This window comes from Heterodontus francisci, chromosome 15 (genome assembly GCF_036365525.1).
Source record: "Heterodontus francisci isolate sHetFra1 chromosome 15, sHetFra1.hap1, whole genome shotgun sequence".
Classification (NCBI taxonomy): Eukaryota; Metazoa; Chordata; class Chondrichthyes; order Heterodontiformes; family Heterodontidae; genus Heterodontus; species Heterodontus francisci.
Genome location: NC_090385.1, coordinates 92,221,035 through 92,246,700, shown reverse-complemented (window position 1 = coordinate 92,246,700; position 25,666 = coordinate 92,221,035). Strand labels below are relative to the sequence as shown.

General features: G+C 44.5%; 1 protein-coding gene across 1 annotated transcript in view; it reads left to right on the top strand.

The window, feature by feature from the left end:
• LOC137377447 (sodium- and chloride-dependent neutral and basic amino acid transporter B(0+)-like) overlaps positions 1-25,666 on the top strand; it is a 320,515-nt gene that overhangs the window by 23,038 nt on the left and 271,811 nt on the right. The window contains exons 6-8 of the mRNA XM_068047025.1: positions 6,102-6,234; positions 7,277-7,417; positions 24,456-24,684. Coding sequence (XP_067903126.1) covers positions 6,102-6,234; positions 7,277-7,417; positions 24,456-24,684 — 503 coding nt within the window. The remainder of the gene's footprint in view (positions 1-6,101; positions 6,235-7,276; positions 7,418-24,455; positions 24,685-25,666) is intronic.

The following is a 25,666-nucleotide window of genomic DNA, read 5'->3' as shown; positions in this document are numbered from 1 at the left end:
ACAGGCTAGCCATTCCACCTGGTCTGTTTGCAGCCCACACATGCCTGGTGACTCACATGCTGATCCTAACTCTAAAGTCGCCTCTAAAGTTCATGCAGTGCCAATTTCTGAGCTGGTGGTTGGGAGTGTACGGTCAAGTGATGATGTTTCCTCAGGGGTTCTGCTGCTGTTCCTCCTTGCTGTAATGAGGCTGTCCAGGCGACTGTTCCTGACTATCTGAAAGTTTAAAATCAGAAGGGGCGGGTTGGGGCGAGAGAAGGGGAAGGGTGGGGAGAAAAGCAGGAGTTCCAGAGTCACACCATCTGCTGCTTCCACTTCATGCCACATCTCAGGGTGAGGGTGAGGAGGGAGTGGAGAAGGGCAACCAATTAATATCATCACCAGTTCTCTGGCTTTCCCTTTTATTGTGGGCAACAGGAGAGAGGGCAGAATGTCAGTGATTATGTTGCAAAGTGTTTGGGTAATGTATCTCTCACAGCTGAATAGCTGAAGGGCTGTGGAGGCAGTGAAAGGTGGGTGTGAGGCTGACAGCGGGTATGTAGGTGCAGGTAAAGTGGAGAATGTGAATGTTAGACTTGAGTCCTGAGAGTCAGGAAGTGATGCTGAGTGAGTGATGGGGGTGTGGTGGATTGAGCAGTGTGAGAGGTCGGTGGTGCGGTGTTTATGAGATGTGTTATAAAGATGCATTCATTCACTTTAACCACTTTTTCTGACACTACTGCCATTCCCTCAGACTAAACTCTCGGCATTCACCTCTCTGGTCAATTGCTGCCACTTCCTGCACACCTGCGGAAATATTGCTTCTCTCTTGGATTCCATACTTGCCACCAGGTCTTCTAATGCAGCAGCGTCGCTGAATCTGGGAGTCCTCTCCCTTGCCAGCTGAGCCATTTCCCAGCATCTGTAATTTTCCACTCTCATTGAAGATCCACCTTCACTTCGGCAGTGCAGCTTCCCTTTAATAGGGAGTTTATCTTGAAAGAGGGAAGCCTGGTTGGACCACCCAGTTTCCAAAAATGCTTCTTGGCCCCTCCTGCTGAGCGCAGAGCTTGCAGGAAATATTTAGGAGAGGAGAGCAACGTGAGATCCACTTGGTCCAACACTACAATTGTGCAGATGAGATGGGTACGCCAAATTCGCATGCTGCCAACCTCGATCCAAATGGGTGCAGTCTTATGTGGAACCTTATCAAACTCCTTCTGGAAGTCCATATAACTAACACCCATGTTAGTTATGTCCTCAAAAGGTTTAACCAGGTTCGTTAGTTATGATATCCTTTACAAATCCTGACTGGCTCTTTCTGATTAGTTCAACTTTGTCCAAGGACTCAGTCATTCTGTCCTTAATAATAGATTCCAGCAAGGTTAGACTAATAGGCCTATGATTTCCTAGTTTTTCTCTCTTATCCCTCTTAAATGCTAAAGAAGATTTTCCTTCTGAGGTCAGGAAACAGCTTTCTAGGTCCCAATCCAGCCCCTGGGGGAGAAGCAATGACAGCCCCTGATTTTCACAGAGGTGGACTGTTAATTGGCTGATTGGCGGGAACCAAGGTGGGACAGTGCAAGTGCAGGCCAAATTTTAAACCCCCATGGCAGACATTACTGTAGTTGCAATTTTAGAGATCTTCCCCCTGTGGAGCAGGAAGGGCAGAAGGCTGGAACCCAGGGCAGGGCTGACCCTCACTTCACCGACACGCATCTGAAAGGTCCTGCTGGAGGCAGTGAGGGAGAGGAGGGAGGCCCTCTTTCTGAAGGGTGGCAGGAGATGGCCACTCTCCCAAACCAAGCAGACCTGGGTAGAGGTGGCGGAGACCATGAGCAGATGAAGAGTGTTCTGGAGAAACTGGGTCCAGTGCAGGAAGAGGTTCAATGACCCTATTCACTCTGGCAAGGTTAGTGCAATGCAGGACCCTCATGACAGGCCTCTGGATATTCAACCTCCAGCAGACACTCCAGCTGAGGAGCCTGAGGGCCCTGCTGCTCCTGGACACTGGAGGAATGTGTGCCCATGGAACTTACTGACCCCTCAGTAAGGATCTGAACCCTAGTGCTAATGATGACCTGTAACCCCTGATGCAGGCAGCTTCTTATGTCAATGAGCCATTGGCATTGGCCATAGAGGCCAGCAGTGCCTTATATCTCTCTGTCTGTCTTGTCCTTGCAGAAGAAGCAGGCTCACAATGCCCAGAAAAGGGCCCAGACAGGAGGGGATGTTCCCTTCCTATACATCCTCACCAGAATTGAAGATGACGCCATGGAGATTGCCAGGGTCGCTGACCACAAGTAGGTCAGGGAAGGCAAGGAGGAGAAGGTGAATAAAAACTGGAATGTGTAGATTAAGCTGCTGCATTGAACTCCAGCCTGTCCGACAGCATGACAGATTCAATTGCAGAGGCTTCTGCTCTCAAAGGCTAGTTCCCATGCTTTCATCTCATATCTCCCGCAGGTTCTGATATCGAAGCATAAGGACCAATTCCTGTACCATCACCAGGACAAGTGCTGCCAGAGCAGACTTCAGAGGAAGCACCACCACAACTTACAAGCACACCCTCCACCAGTGCAGATACAGTCACCTCGGTGGGTCCCTGTGCACTATTACATAGGGCAGCACTGCGTGATGAGCATGTCACTGTTGTGTAGGAGGAGAAAGCTGTGGGCAGTTTCCCTTGGATGTCGGAGGACAGAAACATCCTTGCTTAGCTGGGCACAGATGTAGGACCTTGGGAGTCACAGGAAAGGAGGCTTTACGTAGACCAGGAGCTACAGATGAACTCCCACATGTCAGTTCCCTGAGACAGTGTGTGGTCATGGGCTGAGAATGGAGGAGTCCATCCAACTCATGTGCATCACTGTGGCTCAGGCTTTGAGTGCATGAGCTTCTCCATTGAGACAGTGGCCAATCTCATGGCGAGCTAAATGCTGTAGCACTCGGAGTGCATTAAGGGTCTGCACACTGACTTCCACAGGATGCTTGCCACTCTATGTAATCTTGATGGTGCAGGGAGGTCTGGAGGAGATGCCAGTTGTGCCCCAACTGGTGCTCCCTTCAGTCCATCCAGAGTGCCAGCCGAGGGCTGAGGCATTCTCCGAGGAGGATGAGGGTGCTGTTGCGTAATCATTGAACCTCTGTTTTGTGGGTTCTTTATTGATTACTGAGGCAGCAGCAATTACATTGAGATGGTAACTGTACAGGTGTTTCTTCAAGACTGACTAACACTCAGAATCACATCATAGCTCTCACATGATTAATTGATCTTGTAGCCAGACCTCCAAAAGGTGTACACATACAACACCCTACTTTTCCCAAAAGGAAAAGAAGACAAACATATTTACAAATTTAAACATCCCCTTAAGGCAAGTAGAAGTTAACCATCTAAAAGTACAGAAAAATATCAGGAAATAATATAAAAAAGGCAACAAGAATATGTAAAAACATTGATCGTGAAAAAGTAAAGGTGGTTTGATAACTGCCAGATTTTGAAGGAGGTTAGCAGTTCTCAGATACTGGAACAGATATTTGTGAACTGGATTTCACGGAGGAAGATTATGTAGACGCTGTTGGAGATCTAGTCTTTGATTTTGTACAAGTTGCAATGGAGTCTTCCATGGACTTGAGATTACGAGCAGCTCTGATTTGACCTCAGTTACGATGCAATGTAGCACCTGTAGGTGTAGTTACTTTGTAAGAATGTGGTTTTGGTCGAACTTTGGAGACTGTTACAGAACTCCATGCACCAGTGATAGGGTTTTGAATGGTAACTTGCTGACCAATAGCTTATTTGGGAAGTTCACTCCCAGCGTGATTGTCATGCATTTCTTTCATTTGCCTTCCTTGTTCTAGAAGAACATCTGTAACGTCATGCACTGGAGGTGCGTGTATTGGATGTAACCAGCTTTGCCTCATCCTCGTTCTCACCCTTGGGAATCTTGAAACCACAAGGCATGCAGAAGTTGAAAAGAGCTTCTATCTTCCAACCACAGTATGAGCAGAATTGGAAAACCATTGGAAAACCTGAGCAAAACAACATGGATGAAAATGCATTTAACTCATCATTGTTCCTTTCTCAGGGAGCCGCTCAGATCTGTCACCAGGTTCAGGGCGTGAATGGCATGGACACCATGCCCCTCATGGGGGATGGTGGTTGGGGGACACTGCAGTTTCTGGTAGCATGGGGCAGGCAGATGGCAGAGGTCCATTCAAGGCCATTATCCTTTATAATCTTGACAATTTCCATTAAGTCACCTCTGAATCTCCTCAGCTCTTTATCAAAGATGTAGCGCAGAATTTTTAGGTACTGCCATGGCGGGAACGGAGGTGGGAACAGAGGCAGGTGGATTGTGAAAATACCGGCATCAGCCAACATGCCTGTTTCCTGTCACCATTCCCACCACCGGTGAGTTTCACCAGGGCAGGGGAGGGCAGCTCCAGAACCCACCCAATACATTAATACCTATAATTAAGGTCATTAACGAACTCATTGCGATCTCGTTGAGGGATATGTTGAGATTTTGGTGTGGGTGCATGGGTTGCACACTGCGTCAGGGGAAAACAAGGTGCAAGGAAGTGGATACACAGTGGGAAGCCAGTCCTAGCTGCCCCAGAAAATTAGGTGGGTGCATAAAAGGGAGAACAGCTCTGAGGGTGACTCGGCCATTGGCAGACAGGTGCCATCGGGTCAGCGCAGGTTTGTGGGGGGAGTGGTCGTAAGCGCTCAGGTAGTGCGGGGGTGGGGGGGGGGTGTCATCACCCTCCTGGCATTGCAGGGCCATAAAAGGAGGGGGTAATGCTTCCAGACACAATTAGGAGGCCACCTGCGCACAAGGAAGGCAGCAGCTGGCAATGGGAGCACAAATCTCAGATTTTGGGTCCTGTGGCAATGAGGAGCAACATCCTCTGCAGGAAGGGCCGAGCTCCAGGCATCAGGAGGGATAAGGGGCAGGAAAGCAATAGAGGCCATACTGTCAGTATAGGCTGCACCGCCAAAGACAGAGCGACCATAAGATGTTTGAGAACCAGTGCCGCAAAAGACTGTGACTCTCCAGGCAGAGGGTCACAGGGATTTGTGCCCACATGACAGAAGACCTCGCACATCGCAGCACTGGTCACCATGTTGCCTTGAACCTCTTTGCCTCTGCTCCTTCCAAGGATCAGCTGCAGACCTTGTTGGTGTCTCACAAATGGCTGCACACCACTGCATCTCACAGGGTACTGATACCCTATTTGTGAGAGCTGGACATTGTATTATAATTCCAGACAGATGGGACCTCGCAGGCACAAAGGGCAGTGAGTTTCACCACGATCACTAGATTCCCGCAAGTGCAGGGAGTTATCCATTGCACCCATGTAGCTATCAAGGCACCCAGAACTGGCCAGTCAGACTCATCAGCAGGAAGGGCTTCCACTCCCTCAATGTTCAGCTTGTCTGCGACCACAACAAGAGCATCCTGCATGTGCGCGCTTGCTCTCCTAGCTGCTGCCATGACTCCATCCTCCAGCAGTCCAGGCTGCTGCACCTCTTCATTCTACCACCCCCTCCCCGCACCAACAAACTATGTCTATGGATTCTAGGGGAAAAAGGTTATCCGTTGAAGAGATGGCTACTCACCCTTCAATAAGAACCCAAGACAGAGGCACAGAGGCGATACAATCGAAGGCATCTGCTCACTTGGGCCACCATTGAGCAGGCGATTAGGCTGCCGAAGATGTAATTCTAGTGTCTGGACCAGTCGGGTGCCTCCCTCCTGTACACTCCTGCAAGGTCTCTCTCATTGTGGTGGTCTGCTGCACTCTCCATAACATGGCCCCCCCCCCCCAGAGAGGTGTGGACCTTTAAGAGGGCGATGTGCTAGATGGGCACAGCTTATCAGAGGAACAGGAGGAGCAGGAGGTGGAAGATGCTTCCAATGATGAGTTAAATGCATTTTCATTTGTGTTTTTGTGCTCACACATTACTGCATTTTTGACTAACCATGATCCTCCTGTTTAAGTAATGAAACAACCTCTGGACCTCCCTTGAGAATTAACCCTTGAATAAAAAAAGAGGAAATATGCCCTAGTATATATCAACACTGTCCTTATGTTTTCTCTCTTCATTCATTTAGTGTCATAGCTTTACACCGTTCAAGTTCCATTGATGAAACTGGGAAGATCGTCTGGCATCTATCCCTCTGTCTACTTCTGGCCTGGCTGATCGTTTTGATAGTGCTGTGTAAAGGAATCAGATTTTCAGGAAAGGTAAAAACTAATTTTGGAGAACTATAAATAACATTTCGAAATTGGCTAAGGCTGGAGATGAAGGGCATTAAGAAATCGAACACAAAAACAAATACAGAGTGATTGGCTACAGCTGACAAGGTTTTACCAATTGGATAACCTAGCTCCTGATCACACAGCTATCCTTCTTGAATGTAGTACTGCATAAAGCATAATGTGATCAGGCTTCTTCTGAACAATCTGCTAGTATAAAGTTTAGTCAAGTGTTGAAATATTGCAGTAAAGCCCCCTCTAGTGGAAGATTCTCTATCTGCACTGTGCCTGTCAAAGCCAGGGTCATTTTACCTCTCTTTGCAGGTGCAGATGCCCACCTTTTGGGCAGTCATGTGTGCTTAGCCCTCTGCACTTTTTCCAAACACATTATTTTAAACTTTCCCAATGGCATTCCATGGGGGTATGGAAAGGGAGTTAGAGGCAAAAAATTAATACATTAACAATTGTTGGGAAATAAAGCAAAATTAGTAACAAAACAGCACAGGAACAGCCTATCTGGACTACTGTGGACATTGCTTATAAAAAGTTCTCCCAGAGGCCCCACTTATCTTATTGCCATTTTTGGGACATTGCTGACCACAAACAGCTTTGGTATTTGCGTACAAGAATGACAATATTTCAAAAGCTCTTGATTGGTTGTGAAATGCTTTGGGTTGGCCGAAGGATCATATTTGTTATCACAGTTTGTTAATCTCTTCAGTAGACTTGATATTCAAGTTTTTGTTTGAGTGAACTAAGATTTAATTGGCCAACGGAAGTAGCATTGTATTTGTTGGAAAGTGATGCGACTTTGCTTATCAGTACAAGTAAGTTAGAATAATATTCTATTTAGAATCAATATGCAGCTCAGTGTTTAACATACTCTTCATGTAGCTATTACTCCGCCAATTGTCTTCTGGATTACTTTCTAGTTTGATTACTATCCAATTAGTTTACCATTCAATTGGATTCAATACTGTAAATGTAACAGCAAAACAGGAAAATCTAACAAGCTACTCTCCATGGCCAGGTGACTTATTTCACTGTGGTGTTCCCTTATATGGGCCTAGTTTTACTGCTGATCCGAGGTATTACCCTGGAAGGAGCCAATCAAGGAATTGAATTCTACATTGGAAAACACTCAGACTTCTCAAAACTGGCTGATGTTGAGGTAAACACATCGGGATAATCAATTTCATGCATATTTCTTGACCAGAGAGTTTTATATTTCACTCTATTTTTCTGTGTATTTAACCACATTTTTAGCTTCTAAGTTCAGTGTTGTATGAGATTGAAAAGATATTGGGAAGGGAGAGGAATGATCCAGTCATTGTGGTCCGTGGACCAACAACATAGGAAAGAATAGGCAAGAGGTCCTGTTCAGGGAGTACTAGAAACTAGGAGCTAACTTAAAGAAAATGACCTCAAGGGTTATAATCTCTGGATTATTTCCTGAGCCAAGTGTAAATTGGCATCGAGATAAGCAGATTAGGGAGGTGAACATATGGCAGAAGAGGTGGTGTGGGAAAGAGGGGTTCCATTTTGTGGGACACTGGCACCACTATTGGAACAGGAAGGAACTATACCATTGAGATGGGTTCTCCTTGAACCAGGCTGGGACCATAGTTCTAGCAGAATCATGAAAAGGGCAGCCAGAAGGACTTTAAACTAGTAAATGGGAAAGGGCTCAGGTGGAAAGGGTGATATAAATAATAGTTCAAAAACAAACAAAAGGGAAGAGAATAGAGTAATAGATCAGAAATTGTACTTTAGGCACTCCAGGTAAAGAGAAAACTAATAGATGTAAAACAATGAAACCAGGAGTGAGAAATAAGAAATTAGAGCAAAAGGACTGTTTTTCTTCATTCATTCATGGGATGTGGACGTCACTGGCTAGGCCAGCATTTATTGCCCATCCCTAATTGCCCATGAGAAGGTGTTGGTGAACTGCCTTCTTGAACCGCTGCAGTCCATGTGGGGTAGGTACACCCACAGTGCTGTTAGGATGGGAGTTCCAGGATTTTGACCCAGTGACAGTGAAGGAATGGCAATATAGTTCCAAGTCAGGATGGTGTGTGACTTGGAGGGAACTTGCAGGTGGTGGTGTTCCCATGCATTTGTTGCCCTTGTCCTCTAGGAAGCAGATGTCGTGGGTTTGGAAGTTGCTATCTAAGGAGCCTTGGTGTGTTGCTGCAGTGCATCTTGCCACTGTGCATTGGTGATGGAGGGAGTGAATGTTTGTGGATGGGGTGCCAATCAAGTGGGTTGCTTTGTCCTGGATGGTGTTGACCTTCTTGAGTGTTGTTGGAGCTGCACCCATCGAGGCAAGTGAAGAGTATTCCATCACAATCCTGACTTGTGCCTTGAAGATGGTGGACAGGCTTTGGGAGTCAGGAGGTGAGTTACTCACCACAGGATTCCTAGCCTCTGACCTGCTCTTGCAGCCATGGTATTTAGATGGCTGCTCCAGTTCAGTTTCTGGTCAATGGTAACCCCCAGGCTGTTGATAGTGGGAGATTCAGTAATCGTAGTGCCACTGAATGTCAAGGGGAGATGGTTAGATTCTCTCGTTGGAGATGGTCATTGCCTGGCACTTGTGTGGCGCAAATGTTACTTGCCACTTATCAGCCCAAGTCTGGATATTGTCCAGATCTTTCTGCATTTCTACATGGACTGCTTCAGTATCTGAGGTGTCACGAATGGTGCTGAATATTGTGCAATCATCAGCGAACATCCCCACTTCTGACCTTATGATTGAAGGAAGGTCATTGATGAAGCAGCTGAAGATGGTTGGGCGTAGGACACTACCCTGAGGAACTCCTGCAGTGATGTCCTGGAGCTAAGATGATTGATCTCCAACAACCACAACCATCTTCCTGTGTGCTAGGTATGACTCCAGCCAGTGGAGAGTTTTCCCCCTGATTCCCATTGACTCCAGCTTTGCTAGGGGCTCCTTGATGCCATATTCGGTCAAATGCTGCCTTTATATCAAGGGCAGTCACTCTCACCTCACCTTTTGAGTTCAGCTGCTTTGTCCATGTTAGAACCAAGGCTGTAATGAGGTCAGGAGCTGAGTGGCCCCAGCAGAACCCAAACAGAACATCACTGTGCTGGTTATTGCTGAGTAAGTGCCACCTGATAGCACTGTCGACGACACCTTCCATCACTTTACTGATGATTGAGAGTAGACTTCTGGCTGAAGATTGTTGCAAATGCTTCAACCTTATTTTTTGCACTGATGTGCTGGGCTCCCCCATCATTGAGGGTGGGGATATCTGTGGAGCCACCTCCTCCAGTTAGTTGTTTCATTGTGCACCATCATTCACAACTGGATGTAGCAGGACTGCAGAGCTTAGATCTGATCCATTGGTTATGGGATCGCTTAGCTCTGTCTATCACATGTTTCTTACGCAGTTTGGCATGCAGGTAGTCCTGGGTTGTAGCTTCACCAGGTTGACACCACATTTTGACACCTCCTAGCATGTCCTCCTGCACTCTTCATTGAACCAGGGTTGATCTCCTGGCTTGATGGTAATGGTAGAATGGGGGATATGCCGGGCCATGAGGCTACCAATTGTGGTTGAGTACAATTCTGCTGCTGCTGATGGCCCACAGTGCCTCTTGGATGCCCAGCTTTGCATTGCTAGATCTATTCGAAATCTATCCTATTTAACACGGTGTAGTGTCACACAACATGATGGAGGGTATCCTCAATGTTAAGGTGGGACTGTGTCTCCACAAGGACTGTGCGGTGGTCGCTCCTACCAATACTGTCGTGGAGAGATGCATCTGCGGCAGGCAGATTGGTGAGGCGAGGTCAAGTATATTTTTCCTTCTTGTTGGTTCCCTCACCACCTGCCACAGACCCAGTCTAGCAGCTAAGTCCTTTAGAACTCGGCCAGCTCAGTCACGTGAAGTCCCCCACCCAGAGTACATTCTGTGCTCTTACCACCCTCAGTGCTTCCTTCAACATGGAGGAGTACTGATTCATCAGCTGAGGGAGGGCGGTAGGTGGTAATCGGCAAATTTCCTTTCCCATGTTTGACCTGATGCCATGAGACTTCATGGGGTCCGGAGTCAATGTTGAGGACTTCCAGGGAAACTCCCTCCCGACTGTATACCACTGTGCTGCCACCTCTGCTGGGTCTGTCCTGCCGGTGGGACAGGACATACCCAGGGATGGTGATGGCAGGTTCTGGGACATTGCCATTAGGGTGTGTGGTCCAAATAAGTTTCTTTAAAAAAACAATCAGACTATGAGGAACAAATTGAATGAATTGCAAGCGCAAATTCAACTCGAAGGGTTTGACCTGGCAGCCATTACTGAGATCTGCCTCCAAAAGACTGTCAGGACTGGGAAATATATATACCAGGTTATAAGGTCTACAGGAAGGCTACAGAATCTGGTAGAGGGTGAGGAGTAGCCTTAGTAATTAGGGATGAAATTACTTCTATGATAAGAGATGATATTATGAGAGGTAAGCAGGCAATAGAGACTTTATGGGTAGAATTAAGAATGGAAAAGGATTTAAGACTGCAGTGGAAGTTGTGTATAGGCCCCCTGGTAGTAGCTGTGCAGTGCAAGTACATAATGCAGAGACCAGATAAGCATGTAGTTAAATCAGAGTGGTTTAATGGAAAGTTTTAACTTCCATATAGATTGGAAAAGGGAGATGAGTTCATGCCAGAAAGGTAGCGAATTTCTTGAGTATTCAGGATAGTTTCCAGCAACAATGTCTCCTCGAGCCAACAAGGGGCCACTCCAAACTAGGTTTAATAGTGAGTAATGAACCAGATATAGTTAACAGCCTGACCATGTGTGAACATTTATCTAATAGTGACCATAATATAATTGATTCAATGGCTGAAAAGGAAGAAACAGGAAACAGCTACTAAGATTTTAGATTTAGGCAAGTCTGTGACTTCAATGGGGATGATCCAGAGACTGTCCACGGTAAACTGGGCAAATTTGTTCATGGATAAAATGACAGATCCATGGGAGGTGTTCAAAGAAGAATTTAATGTGATACGGGACAAGTTTATAGCCCGAAGAGGAAAGAGCTCTACTTGCCAAATAAAAAAACCATGGAGGACTAAGGAAGTAAGGGTCAACATAAAACTAAAAGAAAAAGCATACAAAAATGCAAAAAAATCCACAATTCCTGGTGAATGGAAGAAACAGACATAACAGATAGTAAAAGCAAAATAAGGGGAGTATGAAAAGAAATTTGCAAGTGTTATCAAAGTCAACATAAAAACGCTTACAATATTAGGAAAAAGAGGCTTGTTAAGAGCAATGTAAGTGTGATAACCATGATATCAATGAAAATAAGGAAATGTCGAACATGCTGAATTATGACTTTGCATCAGTATTTACCATAGAGGAAGAGGATAGCACCCTGGACATCCCAAGGAAATTAATGTTGAATCAGGGATGGGGACTCACCAGAATGAACATATGCAAATTAACAGTAAGGAAGAAAATAATGGCAGTAGCATGATAAATCCCTAGAACCCAGATGGTTTCCATTCTAGGGTTTTAAAGGAAGTGGGTGAGAACATTGCAGATGATCTAACAATAATCTGCCAAAGTTCTCTTGATTCAGGAACTACTCCTTTAAATTCAACAAGTCTCTCCCCTATTTAAGAAAGGTTAGAGAAGGAAGCCAGGGAATTATAAACCAGTTAGCCTACCATCTCTGCTGTCAGGAAATTACTAGGGTCTATAATTAGGAATGGAGTCAATGAACACCATGAAAATGTTCAGCTTACCAGAGAGAGCCAGCATGGATAGATTTGTAAAGGGTAGGCAATGTCTGCTGAACTTAATTGAAATGTTTGAAGAGGTGACTACAGTATATATCTATCGATGTTATTTATATGGACCTCCAGAAGGCATACAATAAAGTTCCTCGTAAGAGACTATTAGCTAAAGTTGAAGCTTAGGGAATTGAGGGCAAATTATTGATCTGGTTATGAGATTGACTGAGTGACGGGAGACAGAGAGTAGGGATAATGGGCAGGTACTCTAATAGACAGGTTGTGATTAGTGGTGTCCCACAAGGAACTGTTTTGGGGCCTCAAATCTTCATTGTATTTATTCATGACTTAGATGACGGGATAGAAAACAACATCTCTAAGTTTTGCTGAAAATAGAGACATTTTGGGCTGGATTTTACTAGCGTGCCGTAACTCGCAGTGGCACACTTTGAAGTCGACGGTTCGCCCACGTGCAGTGGCCGCCGCTGAGCCCCGGTGATATTTTTCGTGGGGGCTCATTTAAATGGAAGGCCGCCTCCCGATGCCGTAGAGGGGGTGGTGACTCTGTACCCGGCAATGGCGTCCAGCTCCACCACACAGGCGCCGGCACCAGCACTTCACTAGCATTTACATTTTGAAAGGGAATAAACATTCAAAATTAAAGTTACGCATGTAGTAACATTTTCACTCCCCTTACCCACACTTCCATGAAAGAATCAATTTATTAATTGCCCATCCCCTCCTAAAAAAGTCATTTATGCTGATTCCAACCTTTCCCCCCCGACCTTTACAACTTTAAACCTTAACCCCTTCCCGCCATTCCCCCCCACCAATCAAAGACTGTTCCCCGCTCCTCCCCCCCGACCGTCCTGAGAATTCCACTCCTCCCCCCCCCCCAAGACCCGCGTCTCGCCTCTGTTCCCCAAATGGGGATCCCTAGGCATGGGACTGCCAACCACTGGCCGGAATATCTGTGTGGGATGGCTGCCCGGTCCAGGTAGGTTTATTTACATTTATTTGAATACATTTTGCAATGTTAATGAAGGTCCCGCCGCTTGGCGGTGGGCTGGGCCGCACCGAGGCCTCGCCTCCGCCGGTAAAATATGGTGGGGCCTTCTCAGCATTGGGGGTCGAGGCAGGCTTCTCCTGGCAGAATTTCTCGGGCCCCCCCGCCACAACCCCCGACGTCGGAAAGCTGGTAAAATCCAGCCCTTTGTTGAATCTTTTCATTTTGTACTATTGGTAACAGGATTACTAATTTACGCCATACCCTTTGCTGTGCTTGGTCCGATGTGCTCAAATTTATTTCATTTTTTGATTTGATCCATTTATGCTGCTATATTGCTTCAATAGATGAACACACCATAAATAGCACCCATTTGAAACGCCGCAAACTCACTTAAGCGGAGGCAGTTTGGCAACACAATTAACGATGCCACTAAACATGTAACAAATTACTCTGACCATGTACTTTCAGAAAGCAAGGAGTTTGTTCTTGTGCATGGTTTCAATTTTGGCACGCCTTCATTCCAAATCAAATGGGAAGAGGTATTTGCTGAGTTCGAACTCCTCTACTCCTAAATTTCCCACCACAAACCAGCGCCCACTGGAGATACTGGATCCTTGAAAGCATGCCTAGCTGATCTAGCGCGTGCATATTGTGGGATTCCAAACGACGTGTCTGATTTCCACATGCAACATGAATGTCTGACAGCTTTGCGAGGCCTTAAGACCAACCCAGACATACAGTAAACCTGACAAAGGGACGTGGATAATCATCCTTAACAAGCGTTACTATATCAACAAAATGCATGCCATTCTTAATGACGGGTCTGAATTCGTATCCATTGGATCTGCTGCTCATCATATGATTGGACAGCTTTGCTCGAAAGTAAGCTAAACGCTCCTCCATTACTCCCAACATCTCGTCCCCTTCCCCTGGCACCTTTCCATGCAATCGCAGGAGGTGTAAAACTTGCCCCTTTACCTCCTCTCTCCTCACTATCCCAGGCCCCAAACACTCCTTTCAGGTGAAGCAGCGATTTACTTGTACTTCTTTCAATTTATTGTATTCGCTGCTCACAATGTGGTCTCCTCTACATTGCAGAGATCAAACGCAGACTGGGTGACTGCTTTGCGGAACACCTCCACTCAGTCCATAAACATGACCCCGAGCTTCCGGTCGCTTGCCATTTCAACATTCCCCTCCTACTCTCATGCCCACTTCTCTGTCATGGGCCTGCTACAGTGTTCCAGTGAACATCAACGCAAGCTTGAGGAACAGCACCTCATTTTCCGAAAAGGCACGCTACAGTCTACTGGACTGAATATTGAGTTCAATAATTTCAGTGCATGACTGGACCTTTTTTATTTTTATTTTATTTTATTTTGTTCCTTTTTTTGTTTTTATCATGTGCCTGCCCACTGTTTGTGCTTTTGGCTAGGGCTGCTCATTATTCTGTCATTAACACTCTCTCTGCACTAATGCTTTGTCTTTCACCACACTATTAGTACACTCCCCTTGCCTTTGCCCCATTACCTCCTTGTTAGTTAATTTCTCCGGCCCTCTGCCCTATCACACCCTTTCCCTTTTGTTCTCTTTACCCCCACCCCCGCTTTACTTGCTTAAAAGCGATTATATTTCTAACCTTTGCCAATTCTGATGAAAGGTCACTGAACAGAAACATCAATTCTGCTTCTCTCTCCACAGATACTGCTGAGTATTTCCAGCACTTTGTTTTTATTTCAGATTATCAGCATCCGCAGTATTTTGCTTTTAAATAAAACGCTTGCTGGACTTGTGTAAGAGCAATGAGCTGCTGGGTGATATATATGACAGGGTTCGTTCTCACGGCTTGATGCATCCACGTATGTATGGGCTGCCCAAGACACACAAAAGTGATGTCCCTCTACTCCCTATCTTAGCTATGTTCTTGACAACATGAATTGGCCGAATGGTTGGGCGAATTGTTACAACCAGTTTTGAGCATGTTCTCCACATACGCAGTGAAGGATTCCTTCACATTTGCGAAGACCATGCAGGATTTGCATATCGATAGCAATGCAGTGTCCATTTGCTCATGTGACATTTCTAGCCTATTCATCAATGTACCACTTAAGGAAGTCATAAATACTTGCCCTGCAGCACTAAAACCATGATGATCTATACCTGCCACCATTGTGTGAATCACTATGCATTGAACTTATGAACTCAGCAACTCCCGCAGTTGAGTTCAGTTTTAATGACACCAGATATGCCCAAATATGTGTTGTTATGGGATCCCCTCTAGGCCCAGCTCTGATAAACATCTTTGTTGGGTTCAATGAGAGACATATCTTCGAGGGAATGACAGTGTCCAACATTAGGTGTGATTCTGCGATTGGACAACATTTGCTAAATAATAGTGTGCTAAGAATTACGCTTACAACCAATTTAAGACTGTCAGTCAGACTCACAGTGTGGCACATTTGCACGTACTGGAAGCTACATATATTAATTCACAGGGCCCTGTTCTTTGCAGGCAGAAAGAACATGTACACACATTGCGCCTGTTCCAGCTAAACAAAATAAGTGACGGCCATTTGCTGGTTCATTCCTCAGGGCAATATTTTGACCAATCAAAGTCAAGCTCCCTGGTTTAAATTTCAACCAAAGCTTGGCAGTTAACTGTCAGTCACCATAAACTGGTGCATTCTCCATGGTAATGCCTCTACCAATCAGAGTTCACTTGCCAACCAATCATCACTCTCTTCTCATACCGTATAAATTTGTTGCTTCCCTTACATTGGTTTCTTGCGAATTGTCCTGATGAGTGCAAGACGAAAAGCTTCGACAAAATGTCTCTATTTTCAGCAATATTCAAGTTCTGTACTACCAAAAGATTGTATCTAAGTTTGGCAGCATTGCAAGCAGTGTAGCAGGAAGTATAAATCACAAAGAGATATTAATAGATTAAATGAATGGGAAAAGCTGTGGAAAATGGATTTCAATATAGGCAAGTGTGAGTTCATTCACTTTAGATCTAAAAAGGATGAAACAGAATACTTTCGAAATGCTAGAAGTAAGAAGCAAAGAGACCATGGGAGTCCATGTGCACAGATCATTAAAATCTCATGGACACGTACAAAAAATTAATCAAAAAGGCTAATGGAATGTTGACTTTATATGGAGAGGACTAGAATCCAAGTGGGTAGAAGTCATGCTTCAGCTATACAAAGCCCTGGTTAGACCACACCTAGACGACTGTGAGCAATTCTGGCAACACAGCTGAGGAAAGATAGATTGGATTTGCAGTGTAGATTTACAATAATGATACCTGGACTCCAAGGCTTAAATTATGGGCAGAGATTAGACAAATTGTGGTTGTATTCTCTGGAATTTAAAAAATAAAGGGGTGGCTTGATAGACGTTTTCAAGATACCCTCTGAAATGGGTTTGGAGATGGGGAGGGGAGGGACCCATAGAATTGCAATGGGAGGCAAGGGGCAGAGGGCCCGTCACCTCCCCGTCGCAACGCAATTTTGTTGGGGGCGGGATAGGCTGAAGATGGTTTTCTCGTCCAGAGGTCAATTAAGGCCCTTAAGTGGCCACTTAAAGGCCACTTCCTGCCACTGCTGGAATTTAATGTGGGCAATCTCTGGCCCATGGAGGGCCCCCACAGGAAAACCTGCACCTCCCTAAACCACCCCCACCCCCCCCCCCCCCACTCCGCTTGCATGGATAGAAATTTGGCTAACTAACAGGAAACAGAGACTAGGCATAATTGGGTCATTTTCTGGTTGGCAAGATGTAACGAGTGGTGTGCCACAGGGATCAGTGCTGGAGCCTCAACATTTTATAGTTTATATAAATGACATAGATGAAGGGTATGTTTGCTAAATTTGCTGATGACACAAAGATAGGTAGGAAAGTAACTTGTGAAGAGGACATAAGGGGGCTACAAAGGGATATAGATAGGTTAAGTGAGTGGGCAAAAATATGTCCGATGGAGTATAATGTGGGAAAATGCAAAGTTGTCCATTTGGGCAGGACGAATAACAAAGAAGCATATTATCTAACTGGTGAGAGATTGCAGCACTCTGAGATGCAGAGGGATCTGGGTGTCCTAGTACATGAATTGCAAAAGGTTAGTATGCAGGTACAGCACGTAATTAGGAAAGCTAATAGAATGTTATCGTTTATCGCAAGGGGAATTGATTACAAAAGTAGGGATTTTATGCTTCAGCTATACAGGGCAGTGGTGAGACCACATCTGGAGTACTGTGTACAGTATTGGTCTCCTTATTTAAGGTAGGATATAAATGCATTGGGAGCAGTACAGAGAATGTTTGCTAGACTAATACCTGGAATGGGCAGGCTATCTTTTGAGGAAAGATTGGACAGGCTAGGCTTGTATCTGCTGGAATTTAGAAGAATAAGAGGTGACTTGATTGAAACATATAAGATCCTACGGGGTCTTGACAGGATGGATGTGGAAAGGATCCTTCCCCGTGTGGGAGAATCTAGAACTAGGGGTCACTGTTTAAAAACAAGGGGTCACCCATTTATGTCAGAAATGTGGAGCAATTTTTTCTCTCAGAGGGTCGTGAGTCTTTAGAATTCTTTTCCTCAAAAGGCGGTGGAAGCAGAGAGAATATGTTTAAGGTAGAAGTAGATAGATTCTTGATAAGCAAGGGGACAGGTGGTAATGTGGAGTAATCAGTTCAGCCATGAACATATTAAATGGCAGAGCAGGCTCGATGGGTCGAGTGGCCTACTCCTGCTCCTAATTCATATGTTCATATGTAAAGGCTCACCCTCTGCCCCCTGCCCTTATGGGGTCTGCTGTCCCAGCCCCAGCGACCCTGCTTCACTCACCTTGGGTCTGGGCTCCAGTGCTGGACCTGCAGTACTGGCAATAGCCACTGCTCCCGGTGGCGCTGCTGATACTGCTTAGCTGCCGGCCCTGTGATTGGGTGGCAGCTCTTGGAGGCGGGATCCCTATCTTGAAAAAGACAGGGATCCCAGTGGCAGTCTGTTAATTGGCCCGGCTCCATAGAATCCCACTGAGGGTTGTGGAGTTCTGCTGACTGAGGCGGGATTTTCCCCAGCCTTTTCAGCCCTGTACTGGGAGCCCCACCATGAGCACAAAATTTAGCCCATTAAGTGGAGTAGATAGGGTAGATTGAAACTAGTTCTATTGGTTGTGGAGTCTAGAGCTAGGGGGGATATTTTAAAGATTAGAGCCAGATCATTCAGGAGTGCAGTTCGAAACACTCTACACCCATAGGATCATAGAAGTTTAGAACTCTCTTCCACAAATGACACTTGATGCTGGGCCAGTTATTAATTTTAAATGAGATTGATAGATTTCTATTAACTAAATGTATTCAGGGATATGGGGCAAAGGTGGATATATGAAGTTAGCTCTCAGATTATCCACGATCACATTGAATGTTGGGACAGGTTTAAGGGGCTAAATGGCCAACTCCTGTTCCTATGTTCCGATCTTGAGTTATTCTTCATGAACAGGAAAGCCCATATCAGTCATTCTCCTTTACCTGAGTAAATCAGTAGTCAGTTTTAACTAACCCTGAGACTAAAGGCTAATTAAGATTAAATTATGACTTTTGACTCCTACATGTTAGCGGGTAGAATGGGAGCACATGGCTGCATTATTCCCTTGATATCTTCATGTTTTTATTGAGTATCTTGCAAGAGATTGATTACATACACATATACCTGGGAATTGTTGGGGGTATTAACAAAGCAATGGTTAAAGTGTTTTAATGACATTCCCCTGTCTGCTATTTTAATTAATTTTATTTTATTTAAACGAACTGTTACCTGCCACAATCGGCAACAGTAATTTCTGGGCTAAGTTTATATTAACATTATTATGACTTTATGAATTCTGTACGCATCAAAATAAAAGATGTTAGCACTGGAGAATGGAATACTTTCCCAGAGATCACGTGTTCCCAGGTCAGCAATCACAAAGCTAGTTGTGGTGTAAGCTCCGTCCGTCCAACATGCCCACGCCCCATCATTGGAACACTGTCAAATGTTACAAAAGAGAATGGAGCCAATACTTTATAGTGAACGCAATCAATTAGAAAGCTGGTTTACACACTGATAAGCATGGCTGTGCATAAAGACTCCCACAGGGAATACATCAACAATAGGAAATCGGAGAACCAAAAGGGATGGTTTTAACACTGCATGCTCTGTGGAAACCAGATAGGTGGGCCATTAGAATCATTCATGTTACTTACTTGCCTTCAAGCTGCCTGAATCCTGTGAACTGCCATTTCCATGCAGGCTTCTGAATATGTGGCAAAGCCACTGATCTAAAGCCGGTGGAGTCCTTCTTTAAATATGCACATTGGGGTCCAATGACGCCATCAAGTCCCAAGTGCAATTTTAACCCTACCTTGAGCGAGGAAGTCACTATGGCTTTTCTGCCAGGCTGGAACAAGTCATGTACTATGAAGAGACCTTAAAGGAAGCGTTTTTTTTAACCTTCCTTTATCAGGCCAGTCCTTGTCCGGATTTCATCCCCCCACTCCCACCTTTTCCTCCCACAAGAACCTCCTGAAATCTGCTTCCTCGCACTAATAATAATCAAAACAATATCAACAATTTGCATTTATATAGCACCTTTAACGTAGTAACATTTCTCAAGGTTCTTCACAGGAGTGTAATCAGACAAAATTTGCGATCATGCTACTTAAGGAGAGACTAGGATAGGTATTAGTCAAAGGGATAGATTTTAAGGAGCATCTTAAAGGAGGAGAGAGAAGCGGAGAAGCAGAGAGGTTTAGGGAAGGAATTCCAGAGCTTAGGGCCTCGGCAGCTGAAGGCATGGATGCCAAAGATGGGGTGACCAAATTCAGGATGCACAATATGCCAGAACTGGATGAATACAGATATCTTGGAGGATTGTAGGGCTGGAGGAGTTTACAGAGATAGGAACATTGGAACATAGGAGCAGGAGTAGGCCATTCAACCCATCGAACCTGCCCTGCCATTCAATACGATCATGGCTGATCGTCCACTTCAATGTCTTTTTCCCACACTATCCTCATATCCCTTTATGTCATTGGTATTTAGAAATTTGTCAATCTGTGCTTTAAACATACTCAATGACTGAGCTTCCAAAGCCCTCTGGGGTAGAGAATTCTAAAGATTCACAAACCTCTGAGTAAAGAAATTTCTCCTCATCTCTGTCCTGAGTGGCTTCCCTCTTATTTTGAAATTGTGTCCCCAGTTCTAGACTCCTCAACCAGGGGAAACATCTTAGCTGCATCTACCCTGTCTATCTCTTTAAGTATTTTATAGGTTTCAATGAGATCACCTCTCATTCTCCGAAACTCTAGAGAGCACAGGCTCAGTTTCGCCAATCTCTCGTCATAGGACAGTCCTGTCATCATAGAGTCTTGGAGTCATAGAGTTATACAGCACAGAAACAGGCTCTTCGGCCCATCGTGTCTGTGCCGGCCATCAAGCACCTAACTATTCTAATCCCATTTTCCAGCACTTGGCCCGTAGCCTTGTATGCTATGGCATTTCAAGTTCTCATTAAATACTTCTTAAATGTTGTGAGGGTTCCTGCCTCTACCACCCCTTCAGGCAGTGCATTCCAGATTCCAACCACCCTCTGAGTGAAAAATATCTTCCTCAAATCCCCTCTAAACCTCCTGCCCCTTACCTTAACTCTATGCCCCCTGTTTATTGACCCCTCCCTAAGGGAAAACGTTTCTTCCGATCTAACCTCATAATTTTGTATACCTCAATCATGTCCCCCCTCAGCCTTCTCTGCTTTAAGGAAAACAACCCTAACCTATCCAGTCTCTCTTCATAGCTGAAATGCTCCAGCTCAGGAAACATCCTGGTGAATCTCATCTGCACCCTCTCCAGTGCAATCACATCCTTCCTATAGTGTGGTGCCCAGAACTGTACACAGTACTCCAGCTGTGGCCTAACTAGTGTTTTATACAGCTCCATCATAACCTTCCTGCTCTTATATTCTATGCCTCGGCTAATAAAGGCAAGTATCCCATATGCCTTCCTAACCACCTTATCTACCTGTGCTGCTGTCTTCAGTGATCTATGGACCAAGGTCCCTCTGACCCTCTGTACTTCCTAGGGTCCTACCATCCATTGTATATTCTCTTGCCTTGTTAATCCTCCCAAAATGCATCATCTCACACTGAGCTCGAAGATCCGTAACAACTCTTCAGATATTGCCTCAAACCTTTCCACTTTATTTTGCTTCTGCTCTTTGCTGTCTCTGTTTGCATGTGCGGATACGTGTATGCATGCTAGCGTGGAGCATGGCGTGTATCCGTAGGCGTTAACTGAATTACTGAATTAGAGTTTAAGTTTAATAAATTTCAACTTTGCTTCTTTTAACCTAAGAAAGCCTGTTTGTGCTGGTTTCTTTGCCTTATAATTGGAACACGGTGAACAAGGATTCACCAAGGGGGAGCTAAAAACAATTCCGAGAACAAGTCTGTTGAGCCTTTGCTGTACTCACTCAATGGCAATAATATCCTTCCTAAGGTAAGGGGACCAAAACTGCACACAGTACTCCAGATGCGGTCTAACCAAGGTTCTATACAATCGAAGCAAAACATCACTACGCTTGTAGTCAAATCCTCTTGCGATAAAGGCTAATATACATTAGCCTTCCTAATTGCTTGCTGCACCTGCATGGTAGCTTTCAATTACTTATTGACAAGGACACCAGGTCTCTTTCTACATCTACATTTTCTAATCTTTTACCATTTAAGAAATACTTTGTACATCTATTCCTCCTACCAAAGTGGATAACCTCACATTTTTCCACATTACATTCCATCTGCCACGTCCCTGCCCACTCACTAAGTCTGTCCAAATCCCCTTGAAGCCGCTTTGCATCTTCCTCACAACATACATTCCCACCTAATTTTGTGTCTTCCGTGAACTTGGAAATACTACATTTGGTCCCCACATCCAAATCATTGATATATATTGTGACCAGATGGGGCCCAAGCACTGATCCCTGCGGTACCCCACTAGTCACAGCCTACCAAAGCGAGAATGACCCATTTATTCCTACTCTCTGCTTTCTGCCTGTTAACCAATCTTTAATCCATGCCAGTATATTACTTCCTCTCCCATGTGCTTTAATTTTGCTAACCAGCCTCCTGTGGGGGACCTTATCAAAAGCCTTCTGAAAATCCAAGTATACCAAGTCCACCAACTCCCCTTTATCACTTATGTTATTAACATCCTCAAAAACTCCAACAGCTTCGTCAAACATGATTTCCCATTCATAAATCCATGTTGACTATGCCCAATCAGATCATTATTATCCAAGTGTCTATTTATCACATCCTTTAGAATAGATTCTAACATTTTCCCAATGATTGATGTAAGGCTAACAGGTCTGTAATTCCCTGTTTTCTCTCTTCCTCCCTTCTTAAATAGTGGTGTGACATTTGCTACCTTCCAATCTGCAGGAACCGTTCCAGAATCCATAGAATTTTGGAAGATGATCACCAATGCATTCACTATCTCCATAGCTACCTCTTTCAATACTCATGGATGTAGAATATCATGTCCTGGGGACCTATCAACCCTCAGCCCCATTAATTTCTCCATACAACCTTCTTACTAATACTAATTTCCTTCAATTCCTCATTCTCCCTAATCCCTTGGATCTCTAATTCTGGGAGATTTCTTGTATCTTCCTCAGTGAAGACAGACATAAAGTAATCATTTAGCTTCTCTGCTGTTTCTCTATTCCCCATTATAAATTCTCCTGACTCTGCCTGTAATAGACCCAACATTTGTCTTAGCCAAAAGTTTCCTCTTTACGTACCTATAGAAACTTTTACTGTCGTTTTTTATGTTTTTTGCTAGCTTGCATTCATATTCTATTTTCCCATTCTTTATCAGTTTCTCAAATTTAACACCCTGGCTTCAGATTGAACTACCTCACTTTCAAACATAATGTAAAATTCTATCATATTATGGTCATTCATCCCAAAAGTTTCTTTTACAACAAGATTATTAATTAGCCCTTTCTCATTACATAATACTAGATCTAAAATAGCCTGTTCTCTAGTCAGTTCCTCAACATACTGCTCTAGAAAACCATTCCTAACACACTCCAGAAACTTGTTCTTCACAGGATTAGTGCTCATTAGGTTTACCCAGTCTCTACGTAGATTGAAGGCACCCATGCTATATGCTTATTAATACCATGCCCAACACTATCACTACTGTTTGGTGGCCTATAAAAAACCCCTACCAATGTTTGCTGCCCCTTGCTGTTTGTTAGGTCCGCCCAAACAGATTCCACATTTTTTTCTTCCAATTTAAGAACTTCCTTTACCAATGTTTTGATCCCATCCCTTATTATCTGTGCAACACCACCTCCTTTTCCTTTTTGCCTGTTCTTCCTATAGGGAAGGGCGAGGCTATGGAGGGATTTGAAAACAAGGATGAGAATTTTTTAATTGAGGCATTGTCAGACTGGGAGCCAATATAGGTTAGTGAGCACAGGGGTGATGGGTGAATGGGACTATGTGTGATTTAGGCTATGGGCAGCAGAGTTTTGGATGAGATCATGTTCATTTAGGGTGAAAGATGGGAGGCTAGTTGGGGAATATTGGAACAGTCAAGTCAGAAGATCTCAAAAGCATGACTGAGGGTTTCAGTAGCAGATAGGTTCAGGCAGGGGCAGAGACAGGTGGTATTTGGAGGTGGAAGTAGGGCAACTAAATTGTCTGATGTGCCAGAAGCTGGAAGCTGCTTCCTGGCCACAACCCACCCAGAACAGGAGGGGAAGTAGTCAGGCAGCATACTAATGAGACATGGGTTTAAAATAGCCCAGGCCTGATTACTGCTTCAATAGCTAAGTTTCCATGCAACTTGCCATCCACCTGTAAAAAAAAAAAAAAAAATCTGCCTGCAATTAAACTCAAAGCCTGAGCTAGAATAGAAGAAAATATCACACTGACCAAGAAAGTTCATGGATCGATCCCTGGCCTGTGCTGAGTGACCTGATCCAGGATTGTGGTAGCAGTGCTACTGTTGCTCACAGTGCTTCAGCATCAAGAAAGGAAAAGAGTCAGATGCCTCCCATTTCTGATGACTCTCCAGCAAGTCATACTGCCCATGGGCATGTGATGGCAGGAAGAAGGTTAGTTACAATCTCCTGCACTATTGGTTCACTCACACCAGGCTCATAAATGGACAATGATCATGTGACAAAGTTACCTGCGATGGGTAGTGATCATGCGACCAAGATACTGAATGCTGATAGTGAGCTATGGTACGATTAACAGGCAAGTTGATGCACGATAAAGAGGGGGCGCGAGTGAAGTGGGCAGCAACATATTAGTGAATATTAAACTATCAGAAAGGAGTCCAAGAAAATTCTGCCACTGCTAATGAATTCTACCTTACATTTTATCAGGTTTGGAAAGATGCTGCAACACAAATTTTCTATTCTCTGTCGGTGTCCTTGGGGGGCATAACAGCACTGTCATCCTACAACAAATTCCACAACGACTGTTTCACAGATGCCATCATTGTCTGTGTTGTTAATTGTGGTACGAGTGTGTTTGCTGGATTTGCCATCTTCTCCATCCTTGGACACATGGCTCAAACTGTTAATGTGCCAATTTCAGAAATTTCACGTTCAGGTACCTGCAGTGTTAAATATCTTATCTATGCTTTATCAAACATCCAAAATTACCAAAATATATCACCTCAAATTTACTGTTATTGAATTCCATCTAAAACTTTTTCCCCCATTTTATCATTCCAGCTTCCTTTGGTCCTCAGAATTATTTACTATGTCCCCTACTTTGGTATCATCTGCAAGTTTGGAGACCACTCCCTTTGGGCATTTTGAACATTAAAGGTGTTACACCACTTTTCACAATAGCTTAGACTTGGATTGAAATATTTACCAGAGTTTTGGCCCTCTGAGCTGAATTTGGATCTACTGATGGGATGCCTCTACAGTGGAATGCAAATCGGGCGAGTTCTACAACAGGCAGGAGATCCGTTCCACCATGTTACCATTCAGGTGGTAAAGTTGGAAATTAACCCTGTGGTGTTTGATTGCAGAGCTCAATGGGACTACTGGCCAATGGCCAGTCTACCAAACTGCTATGGCTGGTTAGCTGTCATCTTCTATGCCTTGATCTTGGCTCCATCCAGGTCTATGGTGACTTTCTCTGGGACATACTGTAGCACTCTTATCCCTTTCCCTCTACTAGAATAACCTAAGCAGCTTTAACATCCCAAATTCAATAAAGGTACTAGTTTGCACATGTACATCATCATATTTGTTCTCTGCTGGTTAAGGGGATTGTACAGATGTGCTGTCAGTCATGGTTACATTGCATAACTCATATTTCCAAGGAATCAGGCATGCTACTACTATAACAAAAACATTAACATGCATGTAGACACCACGTTTAATTTAGAAACATGCCCCAAGGCTTCACACAAGCATAAAGAAAACTGTAGATTTGTTGTGATTTGGCTGTGGGCTGGATTGGATTGGATTGTATGTAGACTGGATTTGGACCAGACTTGATCTGGAACAAACTGAATTTAGCTGCCTCTGCTTGTACTGGTAATATTTACATAGATGAGTGTGTGGCAAAAAATGCC